Genomic DNA, 27,311 nt, shown 5'->3' with positions numbered 1-27,311 from the left:
AGGCTCTTTCCTCTGAGCAGTAAAGTTTATACCCCCTCACGATGAAGTCGCCCATCGTAGGTTCTAAACTCTTCCCTTCTCACAACCTTGGTCCTGAGGAGTTGTGGCCACCTTCTTGGGGATGGAGCAGTCATACTTTTACCCAGCCCTGAGTCTGGGGCTCAATCTGGTTTGGGGGGGGGGGTCTAGGCCCCAGGGGGTGCCTCGAAGGGAGGGTATTTGGACTTTGGTTTCTCTGTACCCCATCTTCAGGCCTTCTCCCCAGGGGATTCCCAGGGCTGGCTCCCTTTCCTCCTCCTCCTCGGGTTTTGGCAGGCAGACTGACATCAGTGGGTGTTCCCAGGGAAAGGGAACTCTGAGTCCAGCTCCAGGCGCCCCTTCCCCCCATGGCTCAGGGCAACCGCAACCTCCAGCCTTAGAGACTGCAGTGTTGAGAAGCCCTCTGAGCTCCCAGCCCCCTCCCTCTTTTCACTATCTCCCCACACAGCCCCACCTCACCGAGAAAGAAAAGGGGCCACTAGAGTTCGGGGAGCAGATGCTCGGAGACCTGACGAGTCCTGGGCGCCACGCGGCCGAGCCCAGGAAATGGATCCCCGTTCTGGGGTTACGAGGGGAGCTGTCCAGCCCCGCGGGGTGAGCTAGCAGAAGGGGTGGGCCAACGGCGGCCGGGCGGAGGGAGCGGCGGGCGCCAGGGCCGGGTGGGGCAGCGACTCCCCCTCCAGCCCGCCGGCCCCGGGCGTCGCCCCCGCCCCCCACGTGGCCGCAGCAGTCCCAGCCCCCGCGAGGAAGCGGCGCGGCTTCCTGCGGCTTGGGACCGGGATATAGGAGCCCCCGCCCGGGCCCGGCTCAGCGCCGCCGCTCCTCCTCGCCTGCTCGCCGTGCGATGGCCTCGCTCCGGGCGGAGCACGCTGTCGGCGGCTCGTGGCTCCCCGCCACCCGCGCCGGGCGACCGGCTGCGCTCCGCCTCCTCCTCCTGCTGGGCGGTAAGCGCAGCGCCCCGAGGTCCGGGCGGGAGGCGCGGGAGGCCCTGGAGGGGAGAGGGACTGGACGTCTCGCAACGGGCTCCGGCGTGCGGGTGCGGACCGCGCTGCCCTCTGGACGGTACCCGGCCTCACCGCAGCGAGGGCGCAGCGCGAGCTGCTTCCCACTTCGGGAAAAGCTGAGATGCCCGGGGCCCCTGCAGAAAGCTCTTGGGAAGTCTGGAGCTGGCGAAGAAGGAGGGGTTTTGAATGTGTGAAGGAATTGGTGCGGCCCCCTCTCTTCCGGGCACCGAGGCACCGCGTAGGGGCCTGGAGTGCTGCTCTGTCTCTCCTGAAAGAAGCCCTGACTTTCAAGAGTCTCAGACCCCAACCCACACCCCGCTTCCTCCTGGCTCCACATCCCCATCCTCCCATCTCCCTGTCCCTTTTCTGCCCACAGCTGTCCTGAAGCCCCAGGAGTCCCTGGCTCAGCTTCTTCCCACCCTAGACAGCTCCAAGTCAGAAGGTGAGTAGCCAGCGACTGTGGGAGGGTGGCCCCGGGGAAGGAGAGAGGTGAGTGGGGATGGTTCCTTTCTCACAAGCCAAGCCCCAAACCCAACTGGTGCCCCTAAACTCCCTTCTGTTCTCTCTCTCAGGGTTTCTTATTGTCTTTCTACCTCTCATCCCCAAAGCCCCCAACCAGCTGTGAGCTGGCAGGTGGGTTAGAATATTCCTGAAAAAGTGTATGTGGAAACTCTTGCCAGGCTGGAAAGTCCAGTGTACATGGAAGGCATTAAACTTTTCCTGAGCTGGGACTGCCTTCTCAGCTGGGAATATCTTGCTTGGGAAATTTTCTGAGGCTCTCTGGGTAGTTCCCATTTGAAGATAGGAACAGTGGTTCCACAATGGAAGTACCTGGACCAGAGGGCTTGGACTGTGGGACAGGGTATGGTCAATGTGCAGCATCTCTACCCACAGGGAAAACGGTGTTGGAGACCTATGGGACAAATGTCCAACAATGTTGGCACGATTATAAGGTTCAAATGGATTCTATCAAGAAGGACTGGTGTGATTGGGCCCTGATTAGCAGGTAGGGGCAGTGCTGGAGGGCGGCTTGGGCCTGGGGCTTGCTCCCTGTGGGTGAGTGTGGGGCAGTCCTCTTTCTGGCCCCAACCCTTCCCTCACTCTAGCCCTCTCCTGTCTCTAGGCCTTATAGCTTCCTTCGAGACTGCTTGGAAAAGGGTGCAGAAGAGTTTGGCCTGGGCTTCCCCAATCCCTGGGCGGAAGAGATCATCTTTGAGACTCACAACATCCACTTTGCCAACTGCTCCCTGGTGCAACCCACCTTCTCAGACCCCCCAGAGGATGTGCTCCTGGCCATGATCATAGCCCCTATCTGCCTGATCCCCTTCCTCGTCACCCTCGTGGTGTGGAGGAGTAAAGACAGTGAAGCGCAGACCTAGGGTGGCATGAGTTGTTTGGCATCCATCTTACTCCTTTCCTCTGCCACCACCTGGTCTCTCCCCTCCCCTCCCTACTTCCTTCTCTGGCTCCCACCCCAACTGGAGATTCTTAGATTGGTGGAAATGGAAGCTGGGTGGGGTCATCGTGCAAGTTCTGTAATCTTCAAAATAAACCTTTTCTTTTTTTTTTTTTTGTACGTTGTTCCCCTCTCCATTCCGGAGGGCGGGGTGGGGGGTGGGGGGCTGTGTCCTTCCAGAGTTTCTGCCATTCCCACAGGCCCTCAGTTCTGGGCAGCAGAGCTAGGAGAATCTAGATAGGTCCACTGTTTTGTTCACTTACTGGTCCCTCCTGAACTCCCTCCCCCACCTGAAGGCCACGCCCCTGTATCCCTTCCTCCCAAGGCCAGGCCTTTCCTGCCCCTATCCAAACCCAGCTTCAGGAAACTTGCAGGAAGAGACTCCCTTCCCGTCTGGATAGCAGCTGGGGAGGTGAGGGGGGTGGGACGAGAGATGACTCTCGCTGTGACTTCTGCAAGGAGGGGGTGCCATCCAGAAGCCCTGAATTTTCCCCTTCCTCATGCCTCAGTTTACTCCCAGGGCCTGGTAATAGAAGCCCTGATGGAACCAACGGGAGTCCATCCCTAAGGACCTCAGGATCGAGGGCAAAGGCAGTTTCCTCTACTAGACTCACCATAGGACTTCCCCTCCAGGTCCTTGGCCCTCATCCTACATTGTCCTGGACCCTGGGTGGGTGTGGCCTATAGCCTGGCCACACACTGCCCCCTGGTGTCCACTAAAGCCAACAACCAGAAGATGGACATGGCCTGGAAGAAGCTCAAAACTGAACTGTGAGATCAAAGACCTGTTATCCCCACAGCAACCACTAGTTCTTGATTGGCTGCTTCTTTTAGCTTCCTAAGCCGTGCTTATGCTCCCTTAAGAAACTTTCCCACTGTTAAGGGCCATACCTAGCGACCCACCGTTTCTGTATGCAGACACTCCTGTATGTTCCTTGGATGGTGAGGCCCAGGTCTCACCACAGAACCTTCACCTTCAGTTCTCCCTGAGACAAACCTGCCAGGTCATCAGAAACATCTAAACAGTAGCTTTGTTCTTTAAAAAGATACCTGTTTATTCCTTGTGGCACCTGGCACCTCTTTAGGAACTCTCCTTCCTTCCTTGTTGAAACATCTGCCTTCCTGAGTACATAGCCACTTCCTGGGACGTGCCTGTCTATTCTACAGATATATATCTATATATTTCCTGGAATATATCTATTTATTCTCTGAGACACACTTTATTCCCTAGGATGTTTTGAGGTTTCACCATGAGAATCTTTGCTCTATTCCCATAATGCATCTATCTTCTCCAAGGATGTATCTGTCCTCTTTTTGGCGCATATTTGCCTTCATGCATTTTACTAATATACATCAAAAGCATATCGGTGTAAGTCACTATAAATAGCCTATTGTGTTGGGAAGACAAGTTAGACAAGGCTTGGTTCTGCTTTGATGTCTTTCATCTGGCAAGGGAGCTGACATGTGCACACATAAACAAAAACAATGGAATGTGTGATGAGAATCATGCAAGGGATATAAGCCAAATGCCATCCGAGTGTAAAGGAAGGAGGAGTCACATTTAGCTAAAGTGCAGTCTAGCTGAGGTCACAGGAGAGTGATTGTGGAGCTGGCATCTGACTAGGCCTTAAATGGTGAGGATTCTCCTATGGGAGACAGTAGAAAAAGAGATGAATTAGAAAATTATTGCAATAATCCAGGTTTGAGAAAACAAGGGCATGGACCAAAGGAGTGCTATAATGGAGAAACAGGAAATAATTAAAAAGTAGGAAAAGGCAAAATAGGGGAGGGAATCCACAGGATTTCAATATGAAGGTGAACAAGAGGAGAGGTTAGAGCTGACTCTGGCTTTGAATTTGAGTTACTAGGACAAATATGGAAGTAATAATATTTAAAGGGCCATTAAGAGGAGAAGCTGGCTTGAAGAAAAATATACATATTATATATGTATAATGTAACAATGGAACAAGATGTAACACACCAGGGAGTGAAGGGCTTCTGACATAGGGAGTTGGAAATGGGAGTGATCTTGTTGCTGCTGGTAGTATAAAAAAGTTGGAGTTAGGAATACAGGTTTAGTCCTCTGCAGAGAAATGCCACGTGAAGCCATGAGAGAGATGAGAGTTCCCAGAGAGAAGGTGTACTAAAGAAAGCTGATGTCCTTAGAAAACATGCACATATATACAGTGAGGAGTAAAGAAAACAAAAGGGAAAGATCAGAATCAGCAGAACAAGGATAAAGAAAGCCAATGGACGCAAAGGAGATGGTGCCCTTTGAGAGAACATTATCCATTGAAGGGTTCACTCATTTAGTCATTCAACAAATATTTGTTGGGCACTTCTGTGGACCAGGGACTGTATACAGTGAAAGATGGACTTCAGTGGGGAGATGTTAGAGATCAGACAGGAAATTGAGAGGGTGGTAGAGTCAAGGAAACTACAGATTTTCAAGTAGGGATGACCTCAGCATATGTAGACTAGAGGAGAGGAGCCAGGAAAAAGGGGAAAAGAAGGGAAGATGATGCACAAAGAAGTCCTGGAGGAAACTGGAAAGGAGAGCCAAACAGATGCCAAAGGGTTGGCCTTGTCAAGGGGGTTCTCTGGCTGTCCATCCCTTAAGACTCTGCAACTCTAACTGCTGAGCTCGGGTTCTATCCCTGGTCTGGGAACTAAGATCCCACAAGCTGTGTGGAGTGGGCAAAGGAGTAAAAGTGAAAGAAATTGAGAGATGAATTGAGTGTGGTGACAGAGAGGAAGGACTAAGAGGTTCACATGCATGGCCTCAATCTCATAAAAATAGAAGAGACAGGCATTCTGCAGAGTAGCAAGAAATGGGAACTGGTGGAATGGCTTGATGTGTATGGAAAATTTCGAAGTTACCTTAAGGAATGTGACAGGGAATCAATAAAAGTCAAAGCATCACTGGGCTGCACTGATAGAACAGCAGTGAGGTCAGTCAGGGAATTTGAGGTGCAATCAGAAAGTTCTGGTGATTTCTGTTTTCCCTGTCAGTAATACTACACGGTTTAAGGCGTGAAGAAGATTGAGGAATAGGTGGGCCGTGATCGACAACTCTGGTTTGGAAAATGAGCAGCAGGGAAGCAGGCAAGGGGACAGAACTGAGTAGTCTAGGCTAGGCAAGAAGTCATAAGACCAGTGGAGTCCCGGGACTTGAGACTAGAAATAGAGGACATGGGAGAGGTGAGACAGAGGTGGCTGTGTTCAAATATGGCAGCTCTGAATCATGGAAGCAGAGCCATTTCCAGGTATAAAAGCTACAAATGAGCTCCTGGGGAAGATGGAGTCGAAGGACACAGGAATTGAGGGGAACTGTGAAGGGTTTAAGTTAAAAGCGACACAAACGTTAATATTAAAAGAAGCCCTGTATAGTGGAAACAAGCCTAGGCTGGGTCCTGGAGACCTGGGTTCTGCTTGCAGTTCTAACTGTGCCACTTTGGGGAAGTCACTGTTCTCTCTGAGGTGGAATCAGAAGACGTCTCGGGGCCCCTTCTGCTCTAGCTCGTAAGGATATGGGGATAATGGCAAGAAACGGGCTGACGAAGATCCCTCCGGTTGGGCCTCCTCTCTCCCCAGAGGCTCCCGGAACCTTTCTGCAGCGCTTTCTGTCCGGACGTGCCGGAGCGGAGGCCGGAAGTCCTTTGCCGGCGGGTCCCGGGTTTCCTGGGGTACTACGATGGCGATGAGTTTCGAGTGGCCGTGGCAGTATCGCTTCCCACCCTTCTTTACGTGAGGCTTAGACCCCGAGAAGCCCCGATGGACCTCCCTCCCCTCCCCCGGACCCCGGGCTCAACCCTAATACTTCAAATGGGGAGGGGGAGAATGGACCCGGTCTCCACTACCCTCAGTCCCTCACTTTCTTCCCCGAATGCTCCTCTGGCAAGTGCTGCCCCTCGCCCTCTCTCAAGTCCTCTAATTCTGCGCCCCACCCGCTTCACCCGGCAGGTTGCAGCCGAACGTGGACACTCGGCAGAAGCAGCTGGCCGCCTGGTGCTCGCTGGTCCTGTCCTTCTGCCGCCTGCACAAACAGTCCAGCATGACGGTGATGGAAGCCCAGGAGAGCCCGCTCTTCAACAACGTGAAGCTCCAGCGTATCCTCCCTCAGGCACTTCCACAGCCCACACACATGCACTTCCACCTTTCCCACATGCCAAGACTTCACACTCCCTCTCACCCACAGAAGACAGGTTCCCATTCAGACCGGCCTTGGGAAAGAGCCTGTTTGTGTAGCTGACATCCATTCCCGCTCCCTCGCCCCCCACCCCGACGCCTGCCCCAGTGCACCACCAACTCCCTCTTGTCCTATACAGTGATGAGTACCTAGGTGTCGTTCAGATCTTACAATTTCGGCCCTGAAGCCAAGTACCAGGGTTTTTCGACCTGAGCCCTTTTGACTTGTTGAAACTTAAGTCCTCTGTATGAGGCTCAAACTCTAGCATTACCTTTAGTAATTTTCTCAGCCTACTCCCCTCACCCAGGAAGTAAGGATGGTTTTCTTTTGCTGCCTGGTTCATCCTTAAAATATCTGGACAATGGTTGGAGGAAGGAGAGAGGACAGGGAGTGAGAAATGATAGTACCTTTCATTCTCTAAAGCTCTTTTTAACAAACAAAAACAAAACACTTTTTCTTTTTTGGCTGGCATTTTAGGGCCCCCTGCATTGGAAGCGCGGAATCCTAACTACTAGACCACCAGGGAAGTCCCTAAAGCTTTTCCTTTTAATCGGACTAGTTTCTCTTTACCTTCCTCCTCCCCAGTATGCAGGAAATGCCAATTTACATCCTGTTGTGGAATTGCACATCTCAGTGTGTAGGAGGGAGAAGAATGGTAGTTCGTAGCATGCGCCTGGCTCTGAGAAATTTCATCCCACCAGTTCATTCCATTAATGCCGTACCCTTAACCTTAAACCAGGGAAGCTGCCCGTGGAATCAATCCAGGTTGTGTTAGAGGAACTGAGGAAGAAAGGTGGGTCCAGTTCATCAGATTCCTTTTTTCCTAGTGGGGTTCTCCTGAGGGCAAATTAGCACAAGTCTTTTCTTTTAAGAACTTTTTTTTTCTCTCCTGGCTTGGAACCCAGAGTGTTCTGTGCAGTAGCCTAATTCCCTGGGCTCTTCCCTCCCACTGGTTTACAAAATTGAAACTTCTGTGCCCCAAGACCTGAAGAAGAGAATGGATGCCTTGCAGATAGTAAAACAATTTTTGAATTGCTCTTTCTGAAAGCTGAGTCTTTTCCACTCTGTTCCACCTTTAGTTTGCCTCTTTGTCTCTTCTTGGAGCATGATGTTTTCATAAGTATCTTTTGCAGGGAATCTTGAGTGGTTGGATAAGAACAAGTCTAGCTTCCTGATCATGTGGCGGAGGCCAGAAGAATGGGGAAAGCTCATCTATCAGTGGGTGAGACTATTCTGACACAGTGACCCATGGCAAAGGAGAATGACTCTATGCTCAGCAGATACCTGGTGTTTTCAGATCCACACTGAGCAAAGTGGGAGAGGGCAGAAAGAGGAAATGTAGGTCTTCCAGGCAAGCCTCTTTCAGTGACTCAATTTCCCTGGTTGCAAAGAACTTCCCTGTCTTTGCCAGTAGAAGGCCAGGGGCTGTGTGAGGCCATGTTTGGAGAATGCAGTACTGGGAACCATGAATACTGTTGGCTGGAGCCTCTGGCCACAGAAGATAAATGGGGAAAGGAAGAGAAAAAAAACAAAAACCTGGACCCCCTCCCCCACTACATCCTTATGGGGCTGCCCACAATATAAATGAGACTTTCTGAACCAATGTGGGTGTGGGGACAGCCTCTCTCCCCTGCATTCCAGGTCACCACCAGCCCTGAACATTCCCAAGAGAGAGAGGAGGGGAAGAAGCAGCAACAACCCAAATATAACAAACATACACCACCCATTTCTGAACAGGAAAACAACCAGGATGAGAGGTCATTCCTCAGACACGTGAAGGCCTGTGGTTTAGTGGTTCTGAGCATGTGTATACATGTATAAATATAGCACCTGTAGGGTTTGTGGGTTTTCGGCCACTCCTCTGCTGAGGTGACAGCTCTGGTTTGGGAATAAGTATCATTCCTGGGTCAGAGAGGTGGAGCTGGGAGTTTGTCTTCTCCCAGGAAATTCCTGGGTCTTACTCAGTCGCTGTATTCTGTGTCCATAGGTTTCCAAGAGTGGCCAGAACAACTCCGTGTTCACCCTGTATGAACTGACCAATGGGGAAGACACAGAGGATGAGGGTAATGCTTTTCCCTCTCCCCCCAGTTTTGTCATGTGAATTCTCTGTAATCTTGTTTAGTTGACATTCAAATTTCCCATGTTTTTGTCTCTCAATTCCAGATACTAAATAATACAAAGGTTGTTAACCCATGTCCAAGATGTCTATAAACCACCTGAATTCACATGCAGAACACCCACAATCTTTGTCTGTGGGGGTGTATATGCATTTATCTAGGGATAAAGTCCATATTTTAAGACTTAAAAAAAAAACATTTTTGGCCACGCCACAGGGCATGTAGGGATCTAAGTTCCTCAACCAGGTATTGAACCTGTGCCCCCTGCAGTGAAAGCATGGAATCTTAACCAGTGGACTGCCAGTGAGGTCCTCTATGTTATAAGATATTGAAGGGTGTCTATGACCCATGAAAAGTTAAGAATTATTGGTGTAGATGCTGAATGAGGAACCAGGGCAGGAGATTAAGCCTGAAATCTCCATTCCTTGTTGACTCAGGCTTTCTTTCACCCTTTATTCTTATAGAGGGTTCAGGATCTGTGGGTGTCAGCTGAAGGGATTGGGCCAACACCCCCATCCCTAGCCCTTTAGAATACTTTGGTTTCTGGCCAGACTGGGATTTGTATACTGTTTTGATTTTTACATAGTGTAAATACTCTCTTAGCTTTTTTATCTCTGACTCCATATGTTGATCCCCAGGATCATCAAAAGTACCAATCTGAGCTGGGTAAAGGGGGCTCCTCCCCTTTCTGCCAGGCCTGGCTGCCCCAATAGTTTACAGAGCTTGGCTTTCCCCTCTTTCCTGCAGGCCTCTACTTGCTACTCCCACCATCGTGCCATGACTTAAGTGCTGCAGCATTGCCCAGCCCACCACTCAGGCCAGGCAAAGCTGAAGGCTTCCTTGGAAAGCAAGCTTCCTGACTTAAGAGCTGGGCCCTGCAGGGGGTGTGTTGTGCGGGTGTGTTGTGCAAGCCTGTTAGGACTTGCCTCCTGCCTCTCACAGCTCCCTGCAGTATCTTGCCCTGTCTCCAGATACTCAGCTGGCCCTTGGCTCCCACCTTTGTTCTTTTGTTTTTTTACTAGGATAGGGCAGATACCTGTGCTGGACCTTTGCAGTCTCCTGGCCAGAAGCATGGCTATACCTCAGTGTGTAGGACAGGTCCTCCCAATGGGTACAGAAGCAGTTACGGACAGCATCCAGTGACAAGAGCCTTGACCTCCCTGGACTTGTCAAGGCCCCTTTTTTGTGGCTCACAAGCAAATAGGGTTACTCTTGAGTATCGAGACACTAATGGGGGGATGGGGCAAGAGTGTGTAGGCTTTGAGTCTGACAGAGCAAACAGGAAGGGGGAAATAGCATGAACTCTCGTTTTGTGTTGACTCAGGCTTTCTTACCCCCCTTACTCCTGAAGAATACCCAGAAAGGGTGGGTGGTAGCTGTAGCCATACTGATGGCCTGGACAGTTCTCTGCTTCCAGCTCAGCTGCTCTCCTCAGAGGCCTTGAGCCCCTAGGAGCAGTGTGTCCCTGACTGCCCTTCTTTCCCTGTCCAGAGTTCCACGGGCTGGATGAGGCAACCCTACTGCGGGCTCTGCAAGCCCTCCAGCAGGAGCACAAGGCCGAGATCATCACTGTCAGCGATGGCCGAGGTGTCAAGTTCTTCTAGCAGAGACCTATCTCCCTTTACCTCTACCTCCCATCCTGCCAGGGCTTTCAGAGGGAGACAGACCAAGTGTCCCCACAGACTGGATCTGTGACTCTGCCTGACTCAAAAGGTCTCTAGTCCACGGGTGGGTTTCCTGCTTATCCCATTTGTCTGTCCCTGGGATCCGGTGAGGCTGAGGTGCCAGGGAGGGCAAATGTGCTTCTCCTTGTCCCACCTCTCCTGAGCCAGGGTCTGAAACCCAACACTTCACTTGTGTCATACACGTAAGTACACACACACATGGCCTGCACAAGCTTCTGTCTCTTCCCCCAACCCCACTCTCCACCCCCACCCCTTTAGCTGCTACTGCCTCCTCTCAGGCTGGTGCTGGATCCTTCCTAGGGGATGGGCAAAGCCCTGGCTGCAGGCAGCCCTCCAGGCAATGTGAAGATAGAAGGCCCAGGAGGGGGCCTGGCCATTAGAGCTGGGGCCCAGCACTGATTTATGATTATTAAAAAGCTTAACCCTACTGCTTGCTGCTGAAGTTACTACTGGAATGAGCAAGGGGAGTACTGTGATCTGGTAACCATGCTGAGTGAATCCCCACCTACCTTAGGGGAGAGGTCATCCCGCACTGGGGGACTCAGTGAGCCTGCGGTTTTACATCTGCTGGGTGGGCTGTGTGAGGGAGTGCTAACGGAACACAGACTGGGGACCTCGGCTTTCTGTGTCTGCAGTGGAATAACTTAATGGCTCCCCTCCCTCACCACCTCCCCATGTTAGTCCTGCACGACGCTGAAGCCCCTCCCTCCATCCATCTGGTCTGGCTCTGGTAGTTGAGGCCAAGGGGAGCTGAGGGGGAGTAAACCGGATATGGACTTTGGTTTATTGGAAACTTTGGCAAACAGAGGGGGGAGGAAGGAGAGCCCACAGAGCAAAAACAGCCACTTTGGCCAGGGCCAGGCTGCGGTTAAGGTGGGGAGTGGAGAGGATGGGTGACCCGGTCCTTGGTTTGGGGGAAGGGCTGGCCCTGGGGTGTACACACCCATCCCTGCGCAGCCCCGAGGGACTGCGACTTCGGAGAAAACCAGATCTTTCCACTGACCTCTGTATTGTCGGCCCGAGGCCATTCTGGACGATTAGGAGGGGGTGGCGCTACCTTATCTGGGGCGTGCAGACTGATGGTAGCCTCCTTCTCACCACCCCCCTTTTCTAGGGTCGGGGAGCTGCGGTCACGTTTCATCTCCCTGTCCTAGTACGGTGCTCCCCCAAACAGGTCTGCGCACTCTTAGTGCGCGAGGACACACAGTCTGTCACCGGGCTCCGGCTACGGAAAGAGACTGAGGGCGGGTGCTCCGGGAGCCAGGAGGAGGAGGGCCAGCGGCCGGGGGCGGGGCAGTGGCCGAGGTGAGGGGCTGAGCCAGGGGTTCCACTGCACGGGCACCTCCGAGGGGGCGGCTCTGGGGGGTAAGGGCGGGGCGGAGGCGGGGTGGGGGCGGAGCTGCGGGGCAGGAGAGTCGGGCCTGGGGCCCCAGTAGCTCAGCCGGAGCACTGCGCACCCAGCCAGTCGTCCTGTCAGGCCTCCCGGCTTACCGCCTGCAGCGCCCGGTCCTTCCTCATGCTGGCACCCCCGGCCCCAGAGACCGAAGTCCCCATGTCCCAGGCGGAGGCTGACCTACCCCTGCGGCCCCCGCCGCCCCTTGCCGCGGCGGGGCCGCCCCGCCTCGGGCCCCCTCCCCGCCGGGTGCGCCGCTTCTCCGGGAAGGCTGAGTCCCGGCCGCGCTCTTCCCGTCTCAGCCGCCGCAGCTCAGTCGACTTGGGGCTACTGAGCTCTTGGTCCCAGCCAGCCTCACCCGTTCCGGAGCCCCCTGATCCGCCGGACTCCGCTGGTTCCGGCCCCGCGATGAGCCCACCGCTCAGCTCTGAAGAGCCCCCTGAGGGCATGTGGACCACAGGCGCCCCTGTGAAGCCTGCAGACTCCGAGCGTTTGGAGCCCGCCAGCTCCACAGGAGGGTCGGGGTCCCGAGAACAGCCGAGGATCACCGAGGCGGCGGCGGCCCGGGAGCGGCGGCGGGAGCAAGAGGAAAAAGAAGACACGGAGACCCAGGCTGTGGCAACGTCCCCGGATGGCCGATACCTCAAGTTTGACATCGAGATTGGACGTGGCTCGTTCAAGACGGTGTATCGAGGGCTGGACACCGACACCACGGTGGAGGTGGCCTGGTGTGAGCTGCAGGTGCGGCTGGGCGCCCCCTCGGTGACGCCACGGGATGGGACCTTTGGAGGTCTTGGGATGGGAGACCCAGGGAACAGCAGCAAGGGGGATGTATTTTTCCAGTCAAATGTCCGGACACTTGTCCCACTTGCTCTGATGATCCATGGACCTGGCTGATTCCAGGCTGCAGAAGGATAAGCTGAGGCAGGTGGTGTGTGGTAGCTCCCCTGTGGATTTAAGACATTCTTTCTTTTCCGGCTCCATCTCAACCCTGAGAGCTGGAAAGAAAATAAGATGGGAAATTGGGTAGGGAGCCAGCTCAGACCTGAGGGGTGGCTCACCAATTTCCTGCAGTGGTTACCCACTGTCTCCTCCTCTCCCTTCCCCTTAAGTCCTGAGACCCTCAGTGTGACCCTGATTCTCCTTTTTCCTTGCCTTGGATCTTTGCAGATTAGAAGGCTGGAATGATGGAAGCCAGGAGCTGGGACAGGGTCCTCCACTTCCAGAAGATATAGGGCTATTGTAGCGGGACAGGGCCTTCCCACATCCTTTCTGGAACAAACTTCAGGACTTCCCCATGGCTGGGGGAGGGGGAGACAGGAGCTCCAGCCCTGGCCTGATTCCAGTCCTGCTCCTCATCCCACTGCCTACCTGAGCTATCCTCTCCCCAGACCAAAAGCACTGAGCCCCATGGGCTTTAGGGGTATGCTGGCTTGAAGGACCTTCCTCCCATAGGGGGGAAACCCAGTTAAGTCTGAGCTAGCAGCTTTGGATTCAGACTGAGGGGACAGAGCCTGGAGGAAGGGTCCTCCCCTCCAGCCCTGGCACTGAGCTTGCCCCTTGTGCCTGCCAGTGCCACACCCCAGGCTCTAGGCCAGGCCAGGAGAAGCGTCCAAACTAGGGGTTGGAGGGGGTGGAGGAAGGAGATGGGGGAAGGCGAGACAGCTATGGGGCAGGGGGCGGTCTCCTGGCACCTGGTCCTGGATCCCTTCTCTCTTTGTCTGTACCTCCCTCTGCAGTCCTTCTCCCTGGATCTAGCAGTTACCAGTTTCTGAGGCCAATCCCCTTGCCGGCCCCAATTCTCTGCCCGCCCGCCTGCTTGCTGCCTGCCCGCTGCCAGCCCCCGGGCGTCCCTTCCGCCCCACGGCCGGCCTGGGCGGCTACAAAGGCGCTATTGAGTTCAGAGCTCCTGGACCGGGCTGCATAAAAGCTCTTGTGTCCAGGAGGGGGTCCAGGGGGCGGCCCCAGGCCCATAGTGGGCGTGTCCTTGGAGCGGTCCAGGGGGCGCAAACCGGGAACTCCGGGTCTACAATCCTGTTGGCGAATGATCCCACCCACCCAGTCCCATCCATTGGCTCCTACCCTCACCGCTCCTCCAAGCCCCGCCACATGTGTCCCCATCCCCCTCTTCGTGGGGGTCCTGGGCCTGAGGTGACCGTGATCCCCGTCCCCTACCCCACAGACTCGGAAACTGTCTCGAGCCGAGCGGCAGCGATTCTCAGAGGAGGTGGAGATGCTCAAGGGGCTGCAGCACCCCAACATCGTCCGCTTCTACGACTCCTGGAAGTCCGTGCTGAGGGGCCAGGTTTGCATCGTGCTGGTCACCGAACTCATGACCTCGGGCACGCTCAAGACGTGAGCTCCGCGCCTGCTGGTGGTAGTTGGGAGGACTGGTGGTGGGAGGTCGCCACTGCTTCTGGAGGAGCCTGGCCTCCTCAGACTCTACACGCAGGTCCCAAACCAGGCTCCCTCTCTCATCCTCGCCTCTTGAGTGTCTGGAGGCCTGCAGTGCCCACTAAAGAGTCCTCCACCATGCTACCCCTCTCCTCTCCAAGCTAGCCTATCTTCCTGCAGCGCGCTGGAATCTGGTCTTATCACTTCTCTCCTTAAAACCCCTTTGAATTATCCCACCGCCCTCCGGATACAGTCCATTCTTTCTAGCTACTGCTCAGAAAGTCCTTATAGGATCCAGCCCACATTCCGAACAAAGCAAATTCCCAGCACCTCCTCCCACCCTGTGCCGTCACTTGTTGTCTCCGTGCCTTTAAGCACGCCTTCCTTCTGCCTGCAAGGTCTTCATCTCTTCCCATTTTCACCCTTGAACTCCTACTCATCCTTCAAGACACCACAGAAAAGTTATTTCCTCTAGGAAGCCCTCCCCCACGTCCGGGGCAGCTAATCATCCCTTCCGCGCTTCCACAGCACCTTGGCGGCGGCCATATCTTGAATTTACCCGTTTTGTAACCTTCTGTCTACCTGCCACACCCCCTGACTGCCTTTCCGTCTGAGGCTGGGCGCGGATCTGTGCTAGGAGAAGCTAGCGGCAGATGCGTGGGCGGGAGTGGGTGGGGCTACGGGGAGGGGAACCTCCCAGTGGTGGGCTCCCTCCCCATCCTCTGTGTCCCTCGTTCTGACCCTAGCTGTGCGCCCTCCCCTAGATACCTGAGGCGGTTCCGCGAGATGAAACCACGAGTCCTTCAGCGCTGGAGCCGCCAAATCCTGCGGGGGCTCCATTTCCTACACTCCCGAGTACCCCCTATCCTGCACCGAGACCTCAAGTGTGACAACGTCTTTATCACCGGCCCTACGGGCTCCGTTAAGATCGGGGACCTGGGCCTGGCCACGCTCAAGCGCGCCTCCTTCGCCAAGAGCGTCATCGGTGCGTCGCTCCAGGAGGATCCTTGCCACTCCTACCCTCCCTCCCCTTCCCCTGTCAGGAGAGAGCCTAGGGACCCCCTGCCCCTAGTAGATTTAGAAGGGTAATTAGAGTTAGAACCCCTCCACGGAGTTAGAAAACCACGGGGAAGATGAGACTTGTAGCGTGTCCTCTTCCCCACAACCCCCTCCCCCCCACCCAACACACACACACACACACACACACACACACACACACACACACGACGAGAAGGGGTGAGTCTCTTGCACTCCAGAATTCGCGGGGTTGCCCCCACCCCCACTTGTACTTTCAAGGAGAGGGACGAAGCCAGAAAGGAGGCACTAACGTCTGCTGTGGATCCTGCAGGGACCCCGGAGTTCATGGCCCCAGAGATGTACGAGGAAAAGTACGATGAGGCCGTGGACGTGTACGCGTTTGGCATGTGCATGCTGGAGATGGCGACCTCGGAGTACCCCTACTCAGAGTGCCAGAATGCCGCTCAAATCTACCGCAAGGTCACCTCGGTGAGAGGGAGGAGAGGGAATCACAAGTCCCCCTTCCATTTGGCTGCCCCGGCCATCCCGCGGTCAATGCCCTTTCCCTTAATGAAAACGGGGTAGACACAAAGACGCCCCGGTGAACACTGAAGGTTACTGGATGCACTCACGGCCCCTCCAATACAAGCTTTTTAGATGTGTGTAGCGCTCCCTAGAGATTACAGATGATTCAAATCCAATCTCTCATCCGATCGTATCCGCTGCCCCGCGGGGTGAGCAGGGCAAATGTTCTGCCCTGCATTTTACAAATGAGGACACCGGCTCAGCGAGAGCCTGGTTCAAGGTCGCACTGTCGATACGTGGGGGGGGGGGGGGGGGGGGGGGGGCGGGTCGGGGCGGGGGGACTGGGATTTGAAATCACAACTTCTTCTAAACGCGTAGCCGGTGCTTTAGCAACTGCAAGCGCTGCCGCCTCGGGCTGGGGCGGGGTGGGAGGGGGAGGTCAGCAGAGAGCTGGGGCACAGAGAGCGGGAGGCCTCATGCAACCCCATTCCCCAGGGCACGAAACCCAACAGCTTCTACAAGGTGAAGATGCCCGAGGTAAAGGAGATCATTGAAGGCTGCATCCGCACGGATAAGAATGAGAGGTGGGTGGAGGGGGCAGGGCGGAGGGGGTGGGGTGATGGGGGGGCGGGCGGCGGTGCGGCTCTGCTCAAGTTGGCACCGCCCTCAGGTTCACCATCCACGACCTTCTGGCTCACGCCTTCTTCCGCGAGGAGCGCGGCGTCCACGTGGAGTTGGCGGAGGAGGACGACGGAGAGAAGCCGGACCTCAAGCTCTGGCTGCGCATGGAGGACGCGCGGCGAGGGGGGCGCCCACGGGACAACCAGGCCATCGAGTTCTTGTTCCAGTTGGGCCGGGACGCGGCAGAGGAGGTGGCTCAGGAGATGGTGAGCGGAGGACAGCATGCCTGTCGCGTAACGTATGAGGGGCGTGTGGACCTCAACCGGAGGGGCCAGTGCCTTGCGGGTGCGATGTCTGGGTGGTGGGTTGTCTGCGTGGTGGGCTCAACGAAACCCTCTCCGAGTCTCTTAGGAGTGTCTCCCTGCTGCCCTCGCCTTAATGCACCTGCGGGCACACTTAGTGTTCTCCGCAAGTCGAAGATTTTCTTTTCCAGCCCTGGGTCCCTCAACCTCCCTGTTTTAACTTCCTGCTGATCCGGTTTTCCCTTAACTGTCCTTCTCTCCGTGTTATCTGTTTTTCCCTTTCTTGTTTCCCCCACCCCATCTTTTTCTTGATCTTGCTTCATGCTTGGAACCTTGCATTTGAGAAAGCCTGTCGGCTCTAGAGTTAAAGTTAAATGCGTCTTTCCATTTCAGCAGGCCCTCCATTACTGGACAGGTCCCCATCAGTCTTGTTTTATACCAGGATACATTCCCATCTTTCTCCTCCACAAGACTACAAGGTCTTGAGGGCAGAGACTATGTGTATTGACCCTTCTGCCCCTGACAGTGCTTAGCAGGTGATGGGAACTCAGTTAACCACCCACATCTTAGAGCCCTTTCATGTGCATCTGATGGTTGTTACCAACCTTGCATAGAGTGATTTTATCTGATTTACTGCTGAGGAAATGAAAGCTCAAAGAAGCTGAATATCTTGTACCAGGTCCCAAGCAAGTGGCACAACTGACTCAGGTTGTTCAGATTTTGAGTCAGCTCATCCTGCCCCACCTCCTTTACCTGTCCAGCGAAGCTTGTTATTGAAATGAATAAGGATAATGAATAGAAGCTGGTGGACCAGGAGAGGCATATATGAGAGGCAGAAGATATGGGGATGGTTTAGGAAGGTCTGAGGTGGGAAGGGAAAGAGTATGATATTCTTGATGGAAAAATGCAGTTGAAAGGGTGGGAATCATCTGTTGGTGGATCTGGGTCAAGAACCTAAGAATGTGTTTGAAATAAGACATAGGAGTCAGTCTCTGTAGCCCAGCTCAAATCTGACCTGAGATTGGGACCTGATCCATTACATACAGAGGTTCTTGACTTTGACACTAGTGACATCATTGTTCGGGAGACTGTGCTATACTGTTGTAGGTTGTTGAGAAGAATCCCTGGCATCAACTTAGTAGATCCCGGTGGGATCACCCCCCAAGTTGTGACAACTAAAATATCTACAGATATTTTTCTTCACCATCCCCCAAGAACAATTGACTTAGAGTATAACCTTGAACTGGTCACTTACTTTACTTATTTCTAAAATAGAGTTGATAAGACCTATCTCAGAAGGTTGCTGGAAGGATTTAATGATGATATGGTAAAGGGTTGCCAGTTGGATTTCTCTGGTGATCCAGTGGCTAGGACTCCATGCTCCTAATGCAGGGAGTCCAGGTTTGATCCCTGGTCAGGGAACTAGATTCCACATGCTGCAACTGAAGATCTTACTTGCCACAACAAAGATCCAGCGCAGTCAAGTAAATAAATGACTTTTTAAAAAATGCCAGTTGTGGACACAGTGGGTAATCAATATATGTTCCTTTTCTTGTATATCCTAGAGGCCTCAAGAAGGTGTGCTGATGGGGCTTTGTTGGGAGACGGTGAATCTCACCTCAAACTGTTCCTCACCCTTCCAACTCCAGGTGGCCCTGGGCTTAGTGTGTGAAGCTGATTACCAGCCAGTGGCTCGTGCAGTGCGTGAACGGGTTGCTGCCATCCAGCGGAAGCGTGAGAAGCTGCGTAAAGCTAAGGAGTTGGAGGCCCTCCCCCCAGCGCCGAGACCCCCACCAGCAGCTGTCCCCATGACTCCTGGTCCCTCCAGTGCCTTCCCTCCTGAGCCCGAGGAGCCAGAGGCAGACCAGCACCAGCCCTTCCTCTTCCGCCATGCCAGCTATTCATCTACCACCTGTAAGTCACCTCTAACATCCCAGAACCCTTGACCTCTGCCCCCCTACCCAAACGTTCAACCCAACAGCATTGTCACTTACCCAGCCTTCCACATCTAGTCAGGGCTCCTTCTGGGAAAGAACTCTCCCACAGCCCCAGGCCCCCTCCTTGCTCAGGCAGTCCCCTGCTCAGCCATCACCCCCCTTTATTTCCCCTTTTTTGATCCCCTCCCTCCCCCACCAGCGGATTGCGAGACTGATGGCTACCTCAGCTCTTCCGGCTTCCTGGATGCCTCAGACCCTGCCCTTCAGCCCCCTAGCGGGGTGCCATCCAGCCCCGCTGAGTCCCATCTCCGCCTGCCCGCGGTGAGAGGGGGTCACATGGGGGGGCTCCCAGCTATTCCAAGCCCACAACCTAGCTCTCATCCTGTAAAACCCAACACTATGACCTGGCCCCATGTCCTTGGAAATCCACCACTCTTGTCCTCATCTTTATTCCCTCTGCCTAGTACCCCAGCACCCTTGATATCGTCTTCTTGGAACCCAACAAGTTATCCTCCCCTGACCTCATGAACCTATATCCTGTTTCAGGCTTTTGCTCTATCCATTCCACGTTCTGGCCCCGGCAATGACTTTTCCCCTGGAGAGAGGTAAGTTCTGGTCTGAATGGGGGCTTCAAGGTGAGCTATATGGAGCTCTGGGGTACAGTGTCTTTTCCCTTTTCCAGTTATGCCTCAGATGCAGCATCAGGCCTTAGTGATGTGGGAGAAGGGATGGAACGGATGAGGAGACCCCCAGGGAAAAACCTCCGGCGTAGACCTCGATCCCGGCTTCGGGTCACAAGTGTAAGGAAGGGGCACAGGAGTTCGGGAATAACCTACAGGGCCTGGATGGAACTGTCAGGGACGGGAGTGCGGTCAGCCAGAAAAGGCGAGAAGCACTGTGTTACTGGTACCCAAGAGGCCACCAGTCATGTTTTCAATACGAGACTTTGGAGGCAGAATCTGCTTCTCTCCAGTTCCAATCTGGCCACTGTGACTTGGGTGGAGAGGGGTGGGGACACTTGATGAAGACAGAGCTTGACCTCCTCCCTTCTGCTGACTTTGACTCTGAAGGTCTCAGACCAGAATGACAGAGTGGTTGAATGCCAGCTGCAGACGCACAACAGCAAGATGGTGACCTTCCGATTTGATCTGGATGGGGACAGCCCAGAAGAGATCGCAGCTGCTATGGTGAGGGAGAGATGAGAGCACATTCTAATGATCTGAGACAAGAGTCTCCCTCCTGATGTCCCCGGGTGCTGAACTGCCCCCCCCCCCCGCCCGCCCCCAATCCAAGGACAAGGGTTTCAAAGCTGGCGGGCCCTCAGTGCAGTGACACTGAAGACTTATCTGCCTCTGTTTGGGAGGAGATTTCTGTTTATCCAGGGAGGTTTGGATCCTCAGCTGGAGCAATTTGAGACTAACACAAGATATCCACAAGTGCTGCAGTGAAGTGTACACTAGACACGTGATGCTGTGGTTATAAGGAAAGGATGGGCTGTAAGGGAAGGATCAGCAGCGCAAGAGGAAGGACTCACACAAGGTCTTGACAGATGAGTCGGAATGGCAGTGAAGAGTAGAAAAGGCGTGTCTCGTGGTGGTATGGCAAAGGAGAGGCATGGGAACAGGGAGTGACTTGAAGTATAGGGCTGGGAGGGCTTCTTGAGGAGACCTTTGTCACTGGAATTAAGGGTTCCTCTTGGAAGCAATAAGATCCTGCTGTAAAGCAGAGAACTATATTCGGTATCCTAGGTAGTAAATCATAATGGAAAAGAAAATTAAGAAAGAATGTATATATATATATATATATATTATATGTATATAATCACTTTGCTGTACAGCAGAACTTAACATTGTAAATCAACTATACTTCAATTTAAAAAAAGTTTTGTAGAAGTGAGGTTGGGCATGTAATGTGGTCTTAAGCATGTAATGTGAGCGTGTAATGTGTAATGGAGTCTTAAGAGTTAAGTGTGTAACACCGTGAGAATAGGTTTTAAGACTGCTCTGTTGTGGGATGTGGGAGAGGGCTGTGGGTAGGGTATCCAGTTGGGAGATGGACGCAAGAAGCCAGATATGGTCCAAGGAGAGAATGGATTATGGAGGGGAGGAAGAAGAGGGGTGAATCTGGGGGTTATTTTGGGAAAAATAACCTACTATGTCATCCAATAATTGATTGACATAGTACAGTGTACATAGAACATGGTCAGTAAATACTTGATGAGTTGACATGAGAGGGAGTTAGGGCAAGGGCTATCAAGGGTGACCTGTAGCTTGGAGGAACTCATAGGAATAGGCCATCAAAGGAGATAAGTTTTAAAATGACAGTATGGCTTTGTTTTTTGGAGGGGGTATCATGATGAGCTTGAATGACAGGGGGGCAGGCAAGATAAGATCCTCCATAAGTAAGCAGAATATGGGTCAGGCAGGACTGGGAGGAGTGGATCTGGGAGTCTCAGCACAGAGCTGAGCATGAGAGAAGATGGGCCTGCAAAGCCAGAGGTGTAGAGGAGTATCTTAGTAGATACCCCCAGTTCCAGAACGGGGAGCAGGGATAGGTTATCAAAAGACAGAATTGGAACCTGAGACAGAAGGAACTCGAATATTTTAGTAAAAACTGAGGAAGGAGATTGCTTCGAGGAGGGAGGGTGAGGCCTGAGGCAAGACCACACTGGCTTTTGTCAGGAGGAGGTCTTTGTGGGAGACCAGTTTCAGTGGAGTGGGGGCAGTGGCTGCCAGCCTCTGGGATGCGGGAGGGAAGGGAATGGAGGAAACGTCAGACTTCAGGAACTCCCTCTAAATCTTCCTCTCCATCATGTCATTCAGCTTGTGTCTGGGACAAAGACAAAACAGCACCTGGCATGCAGGCTTATCCACTTCTGTCAAGCCACTCAGCCCTTCAAGAATCTTTCATCCAGCCACACTGGTTTCTGAATGGTCCTCTGAAGAGGCCTACTTGCCTTTTCAGCTTCTGCTTCCATCTTTTCAGGGGTCTTTCTCCCTGGGAGCTTTCTCTATGGGCTTTCAAGCCCAATTCAGATCCCACACAACCAGAGGGACCCTGTCCCTGAACCCAGGGTCCATTGCCTTCTTTTCTTTCCTTACTAGCCCACCCTTTCTTTCTCTGCAGCAGAATTCTCTCAAGACTTTAAATTTGCTTTTTTGCCCCCAAATCGGTAGTGGCTACCTGTGGTTACAGAGTAAGGTTCAAATTCTGGAGTATGACCTTTAAAATTCACAGCACTCTCAGCTGTACTTCAGTCTTCGCTATTTTGTGAATGTGCTCTTTGCTGCCTCAGAACAGTGCAGAACAGAGGAAAGGATGGAGGTTCACATAAGACCTGAGTTCCAACTTCAGCTCTGTTAGCTACTAATTTGGCAAACTTGGGCAAGTTTCTTAATCTCTCTGAACTTCATCAGTAAAATGGAGGGGATATTACTTATTTTGCAAAGATGTTCTGATGAGCTTCCCTGGTGGCTCAGATAGTAAAGAATCTGCCTGCAGTGCGGGAGACCCGCCTTTGATCCCTGGGTCAGGAAGATCCCCTGGAGAAGCAAATGGCAACCCACTCCAGTATTCTTACCTGGAGAATTCCATGGACAGAGGAGCCTGGAGGGCTACAGTCCATTGGATAGCAAAGAGTTGGGATGCAACTGAGTGACTAACACTTCTCACTTTTCTGATGTAATATATGAGAAATGATATAGCATATATGAGAAGTGAAATGATTCAAGTATGGGAAATGTCCACACGTGGTAGGTCCTCAATTAAGGGTTGCTTTTCTTAGTCATCCTTCAAGACTCAGCTCTGGAGCCATCTCAGCTCCCCGCTGTCCCCTGAAGTGTTATGAACTGCTTTCTTCTTGGAATGGTGTTTTATTTTATTTATTTCTACTTATTTATTTATTGTTGGCCAAGCCATGTGGCAGGTGGGATCTTCCCCTACCAGGGATTGAACCCAGGCCCCCTGCTTTGGGAGCGCAGAGTCTTAACCACTGGACAGGGAAGTCCTGGAATGGCATTTTTAAAAATCATGGTAAAAAACATATAACATAAAGTGTGTCATTTTAACCGTCCTGAAGTGTACAGGTCAGTAGTGTTAAGTATATTCATATTGTTGGGCAATAGGTCTCTGGAACTGTTTTATCTTGCCAATCTGAATCTCTACCCATTAAACAGTCGGCTCTCCCTTTCCCCCTCTGGGAATAGCACTTTTATCTGTACCTCAATCATAAATGCCTTACCTGCCTTGGGCTGACTTGAAGTCTATTGAGTTATGTATGTGTGTGTCTCTTCCACTAAGATTTTGGGCTTCTTTGAGACCAGGACAGTGTTTTCTGCTTCCTTGTTCCCTCAAAGAATCTAACCTATGCCTGGTGCATAAAATACTCAATAAGTGTTTGTAGACCTGAATGCTGGCACATAAAACACTCAGTAAGTGTTTGTGGACCTGAATGTTTCATTTATCACGTATTGCCTTATTTTTACTTAACTCTGTGGAGCTGTGTTTATGCGGATCTGTGTGGCACATTTTAAAAGCTGTATGAGAGCAGAGTTGTGTCCAAAAACAGGTGAGGCATCAGTGGAAATATAACTCAGGTTTTGGCTTTAGAAAGATCTGGGTGCAAATCTCGTGATCTTGGGAAGACTGAACTACACCTTGTTGAGCATTGGTTAGCATAACTCTAAAGAGACCACATGGAGACCACAGCAAGCTGTTGTTGGTGTCAAATGTGATAAGATATGTAAAGATCTGGTATAAACACGCATGCTATGAAATTTAGCTCCTTTCCTCTAAGCTGTATTTCTCCTTACAACCACACAGTGCATGGCGCACAGCTGATGCTTACTAAATACTTGTTTTAGATTGATGAGCAGAAGCAGTAGGGTGAAGGGTTGGTTTTTTAAAGAAAGGGACAAGTGGAATTAACCGAACTCCCCTTCCCCTTCCTACTGATTCTCACCAGGTGTACAATGAGTTCATTCTGCCCTCGGAGCGAGCTGGATTCCTGAACCGGATTCGGGAGATTATCCAGCGAGTGGAGACCCTGTTGAAGAGAGATACTGGCCCTGTGGAGGCTGCTGAAGACCCTCTGAGTCCCCAGGTCAGACCCCTGTGGGCACCTCCAGGGGGATGGGACTCTGCTACAGGCTTCATTACTTTTTGCCTCCACCAGTCCCCTTGGATCTAACTTGTTGTCATCTCTAGGATCCCAAAACAATGGCTCTGCCCCCATTTAAGAGTCTGATGAAAGCCATGGACTCTCCAGAAAAATGTGTTCAGTGCATACTTTTAACTCAGTATTTTGACATAATTTCAGACCTGCAGAGAAGTTGCAAGAGTTGTACAAAGAACCCCTAGGTGCTCTGTCTAGATTGGCTAGTAGTGTCTTGTTACATGAGCTTTAGCCTTCTCGCTTCCTCTCTCCCCATCCACGTGTGTGTCCATGCATTCTTGTTTTGGAACCATTTAATTAAGTTGCAGGTGTCATGCTCCTTTACCACTAAATATTTCTTGAAAACACTTTTGAATCCCTTGAAACTCATCTGTGGACTCATAGAAGCTCATGAGTCCTGGCTTAAGAAGCCCAGCCTCAAACTTTCCATCTAAGACTCAGCTCTTCCCACTGTGACATTTCTCTCTCTCAGGAGGAGTCAGCATCACTGCCTGCTCTCCCGGGGTCCCCCCCAGACCCATCCAGGGGTATGTACTGCATTCTGTCCCTATTCATCCCACCCCTGGGGTTGCTCCATGGGAATGGAGGACTGGAATCTCAACCTCCCCTCCCTCCCTTCCCAGCAGAGCTCCAGAGCAGCACCTCCCTGGAGCAGAGATGCTGGGCAGCTTTTTCCACCTCCACATCTTCTCCTGGAACCCCCTTGTCTCCTGGAAGCTCCTTTTCTCCTGGAACTCCTGTTTTCCCAAGTCCCATCCTTCCCATCACTTCTCCCCCATGTCATCTCAACCCCTCATTCTCCCCAATTTCTCCTCAGGCCTCCTCAAATCTCTCTCCACACCCCCCAAGCTGCCCACTTCCACTCTCCCCCAGTGCACCCCAGTTTCCAATCCGATCTGCTCAGTTTCCACAGAGTTCTCTCCTCCCCGATTGTTTCCAGGGCACTTTCGCTCCTCCCTCCTTCCCCCCCTGCCCCTCTGCTTGTCCCCTCCCCTCCACCACCGCAGCCCCTCTCCTCTCTCTGGCTAGTGCCTTCTCTCTGGCTGTGATGACCGTGGCTCAGTCCCTGCTGTCCCCGTCCCCTGGGCTCCTGTCCCAGTCTCCTCCAGCTCCTCCTGGTCCTCTCCCTAGCCTGCCCCCTCCCACTCCCTGTACTCCTTGTGGCCAGGAGTGGCCTTCATCTCTGACAGCTGAGGTGGAGAGTGAGGTGAGTAGGAAACCAAGAGGGATGATTGGGCGGCAGGAGGAGGGGCGGGTGGGCTTCATTCTGGATCATTTCTCTACTCACAGACCCACACTTTATAGGCCTCTCCAAATCTTGGTCAGCCATTCCCAGGTGAAGCCAAATTGGCGCCCATCTCGGAAGGTGAGACCTTTGACCACTGACTCTCCCCTGCCCATCATTCTCAGTGACTTTATTTCCTACCACTGATTTCTCTTCCTTCTTTCATGATGCCTTCTTTGTCTTGCTGCAGAGGGAAAGCCTCAGCTTGTTGGGCGCTTCCAAGTGACTTCATCCAAGGAGCCAGCTGAGCCTCTTCCCCTGCAGCTGGCATCCCCAACTCCCTCTGGCTCCCTGAAGCCTCCAACCCCTCAGCTGACCTCGGAGAGCTCGGACACGGAGGACAGTGCTGGAGCCAGGCCAGAGGCCAGGGAGGCTCTGGCTGAAAGTGACCGTGCAGCCGAGGGCCTAGGGGCTGGAGCTGAAGAGGAAGGGGACGATGGGCAGGAACCCCAAGTAGGGGGCAGCCCTCCACCCCTGAGCCATCCTAGCCCAGTGTGGATGAGCTACTCCTATAGCAGCCTGTGTCTGAGCAGTGAGGAGTCCGAGAGCAGCGGAGAGGACGAGGAATTCTGGGCTGAGCTGCAGAATCTTCGGCAGAAGTGAGTCTGGGGAGAATGGTGGTCAGGAGGTGGATTTGCCAGAGCTAAGTGTTGGGCCAGCCCTCTCATGGCCCTGGTGTGTCCTCAGGCACTTGTCAGAGGTGGAGGCACTACAGACACTACAGAAACAGGAAATCGAGGACTTGTATAGCAGGCTTGGAAAGCAGCCCCCACCAGGGATCGTGGCCCCTGCTGCTATGCTGTCCAGCCGCCAGCGCCGCCTCTCCAAGGGCAGCTTCCCCACCTCACGGCGCAACAGCCTGCAGCGTTCTGAGCCCCTGGGCCCGGGTGAGACAGAAGTCACCAGCTCCCATCGTTCCAGAGTCCCCTCCCTAGTGATCTGTCTTTCAGGCCCTGGGAGTCTGCCCCTTGCTGTGGGGGGACTAGCCCCCCCACTTTTCCCTGTGGCCCCTTCCCTCATTCAGTGCTCTCCCTCCCCATCCTGCACCCAGGCATCATGCGAAGGAACTCCCTGAGTGGCAGCAGCACCGGCTCCCAGGAGCAGCGGGCAAGCAAGGGGGTGACATTCGCCGGGGATGTTGGCAGGATGGTGAGGGCGGGCTAAGGGAGGGAGAGCCCAGGGAATGGTACCTGGCTTTAGCTTCAGCCTCCTCCAGCTCTTGGAGGTTCCTTAGTACTTCTTCTTTTTCCTCCAGTGAATTATGAACAGAAGCCATGTGTCTCACCCACACCTGGGCCCACCATGGAGCTTATGCCCTTAGAATCTGCTGACCAACACAACTCTGCAAGGAAGACCTCAGCACTGAGGGAGTAGGAGGCCGGACGGGCATGGACAGTGCTGCTGCCCTAGAAGGAAGAGCCAAACATGTGGGAACTGTTTGCTGTGTGTAGAAGGTGTACGTTCTGTAAATCCTCATCCTTGCCACCTCCCCAGCCAAGAGAGAACCACTAAATAGTCCCACCTGAGTCCAGATGATTCTAGAAGGCACACTCCCAGTTGGAAAGGAGGAGGGAAAATTAGTAGCAGCCAATAAAAATTCTGGAACCTAGAACCTGGTGAATCTGTATGGATCTTAAAAACTGGGCAAAGCTCTGTGGGGGAACTTCCCTGGTGGTCTGGTGGTTAAGGATCCACCTCTCAGTGCAGGGGACATGGGTTCCATTCCTAGTCAGAGAAGATTCCACATGCCACAGGGCAACTAAGCCCATGTACCACAACCACTGAGCCTGCACGCCCTAGAGCTTGTGCTGTGCAGAGAGAAGCCACTGCAATAAGAAGCCCACGCACCACAGGGAAGAGTAGCACCTGGTTGCTGCAACTAGAGAAAGCCCAACTAGAGTAGCAATGAAGAACCAGCACAGTCAAAAAAGCTTTGTAGTAGGGTTAGGCAGGGGAGGATTTAGAAGGAATTCCCCTCTCACAATGGGAGGCAGGGGTGGAACCCAGCCTTTGGGCTTCCTGCCAGCAGTTCATGAAGAAACTGCAAGGTCAATAATCCACCTGACCAAGCTAAGATTCCACCCAGACTCCACCTTAGGCTTACAGAAGCAGGCCCCAGTGGAAGTTAATAAAAGCTGCTTGTCCATCCTTCCTTTACCTCTGGAGAACGGAAA

The 27,311-nt window shown here is 53.1% G+C and overlaps 3 protein-coding genes across 4 annotated transcripts; all 3 read left to right on the top strand.

Annotated features, from left to right (window-relative positions):
* The first annotated feature begins 463 nt into the window (after window positions 1–463).
* RAMP2 (receptor activity modifying protein 2) lies at window positions 464–2,598 on the top strand. Its single transcript, XM_055579903.1, has 4 exons — window positions 464–983; window positions 1,420–1,485; window positions 1,938–2,049; window positions 2,167–2,598. Exons 1-4 carry the CDS (start codon window positions 884–886, stop codon window positions 2,420–2,422), a joined length of 534 nt encoding a protein of 177 aa, XP_055435878.1. The 5' UTR covers window positions 464–883; the 3' UTR covers window positions 2,423–2,598.
* A 3,490-nt stretch (window positions 2,599–6,088) lies between these two features.
* Window positions 6,089–10,917, top strand: VPS25 (vacuolar protein sorting 25 homolog). Of its 2 annotated transcripts, XM_055575812.1 has the most exons (7): window positions 6,089–6,246; window positions 6,463–6,608; window positions 7,428–7,481; window positions 7,822–7,910; window positions 8,330–8,445; window positions 8,676–8,751; window positions 10,297–10,917. In XM_055575812.1, exons 1-6 carry the CDS (start codon window positions 6,194–6,196, stop codon window positions 8,722–8,724), a joined length of 507 nt encoding a protein of 168 aa, XP_055431787.1. In that variant the 5' UTR covers window positions 6,089–6,193; the 3' UTR covers window positions 8,725–8,751; window positions 10,297–10,917. The 2 variants fall into 2 exon arrangements, with proteins under 2 accessions (XP_055431787.1, XP_055431786.1); XM_055575811.1 differs by lacking the exon at window positions 8,330–8,445.
* Window positions 10,918–11,021: 104 nt separating this feature from the next.
* WNK4 (WNK lysine deficient protein kinase 4) lies at window positions 11,022–26,749 on the top strand. Its single transcript, XM_055575814.1, has 19 exons — window positions 11,022–12,624; window positions 14,066–14,238; window positions 15,042–15,262; window positions 15,626–15,783; window positions 16,315–16,403; window positions 16,490–16,706; window positions 18,392–18,656; window positions 18,879–19,000; window positions 19,226–19,284; window positions 19,362–19,479; window positions 19,750–19,866; window positions 23,643–23,780; window positions 24,325–24,379; window positions 24,476–25,059; window positions 25,158–25,218; window positions 25,328–25,736; window positions 25,825–26,024; window positions 26,189–26,286; window positions 26,393–26,749. The coding sequence occupies exons 1-19, from the start codon at window positions 12,007–12,009 to the stop codon at window positions 26,393–26,395; spliced, it is 3,705 nt and encodes a 1,234-aa protein (XP_055431789.1). The 5' UTR covers window positions 11,022–12,006; the 3' UTR covers window positions 26,396–26,749.
* Window positions 26,750–27,311: the final 562 nt, after the last annotated feature.

The sequence above is a fragment of the Bubalus kerabau genome, chromosome 4, assembly GCF_029407905.1.
Source record: "Bubalus kerabau isolate K-KA32 ecotype Philippines breed swamp buffalo chromosome 4, PCC_UOA_SB_1v2, whole genome shotgun sequence".
Classification (NCBI taxonomy): Eukaryota; Metazoa; Chordata; class Mammalia; order Artiodactyla; family Bovidae; genus Bubalus; species Bubalus kerabau.
Note: the sequence above shows the minus strand (reverse complement) of the source record. Positions and strands in the feature narration are given on the sequence as shown.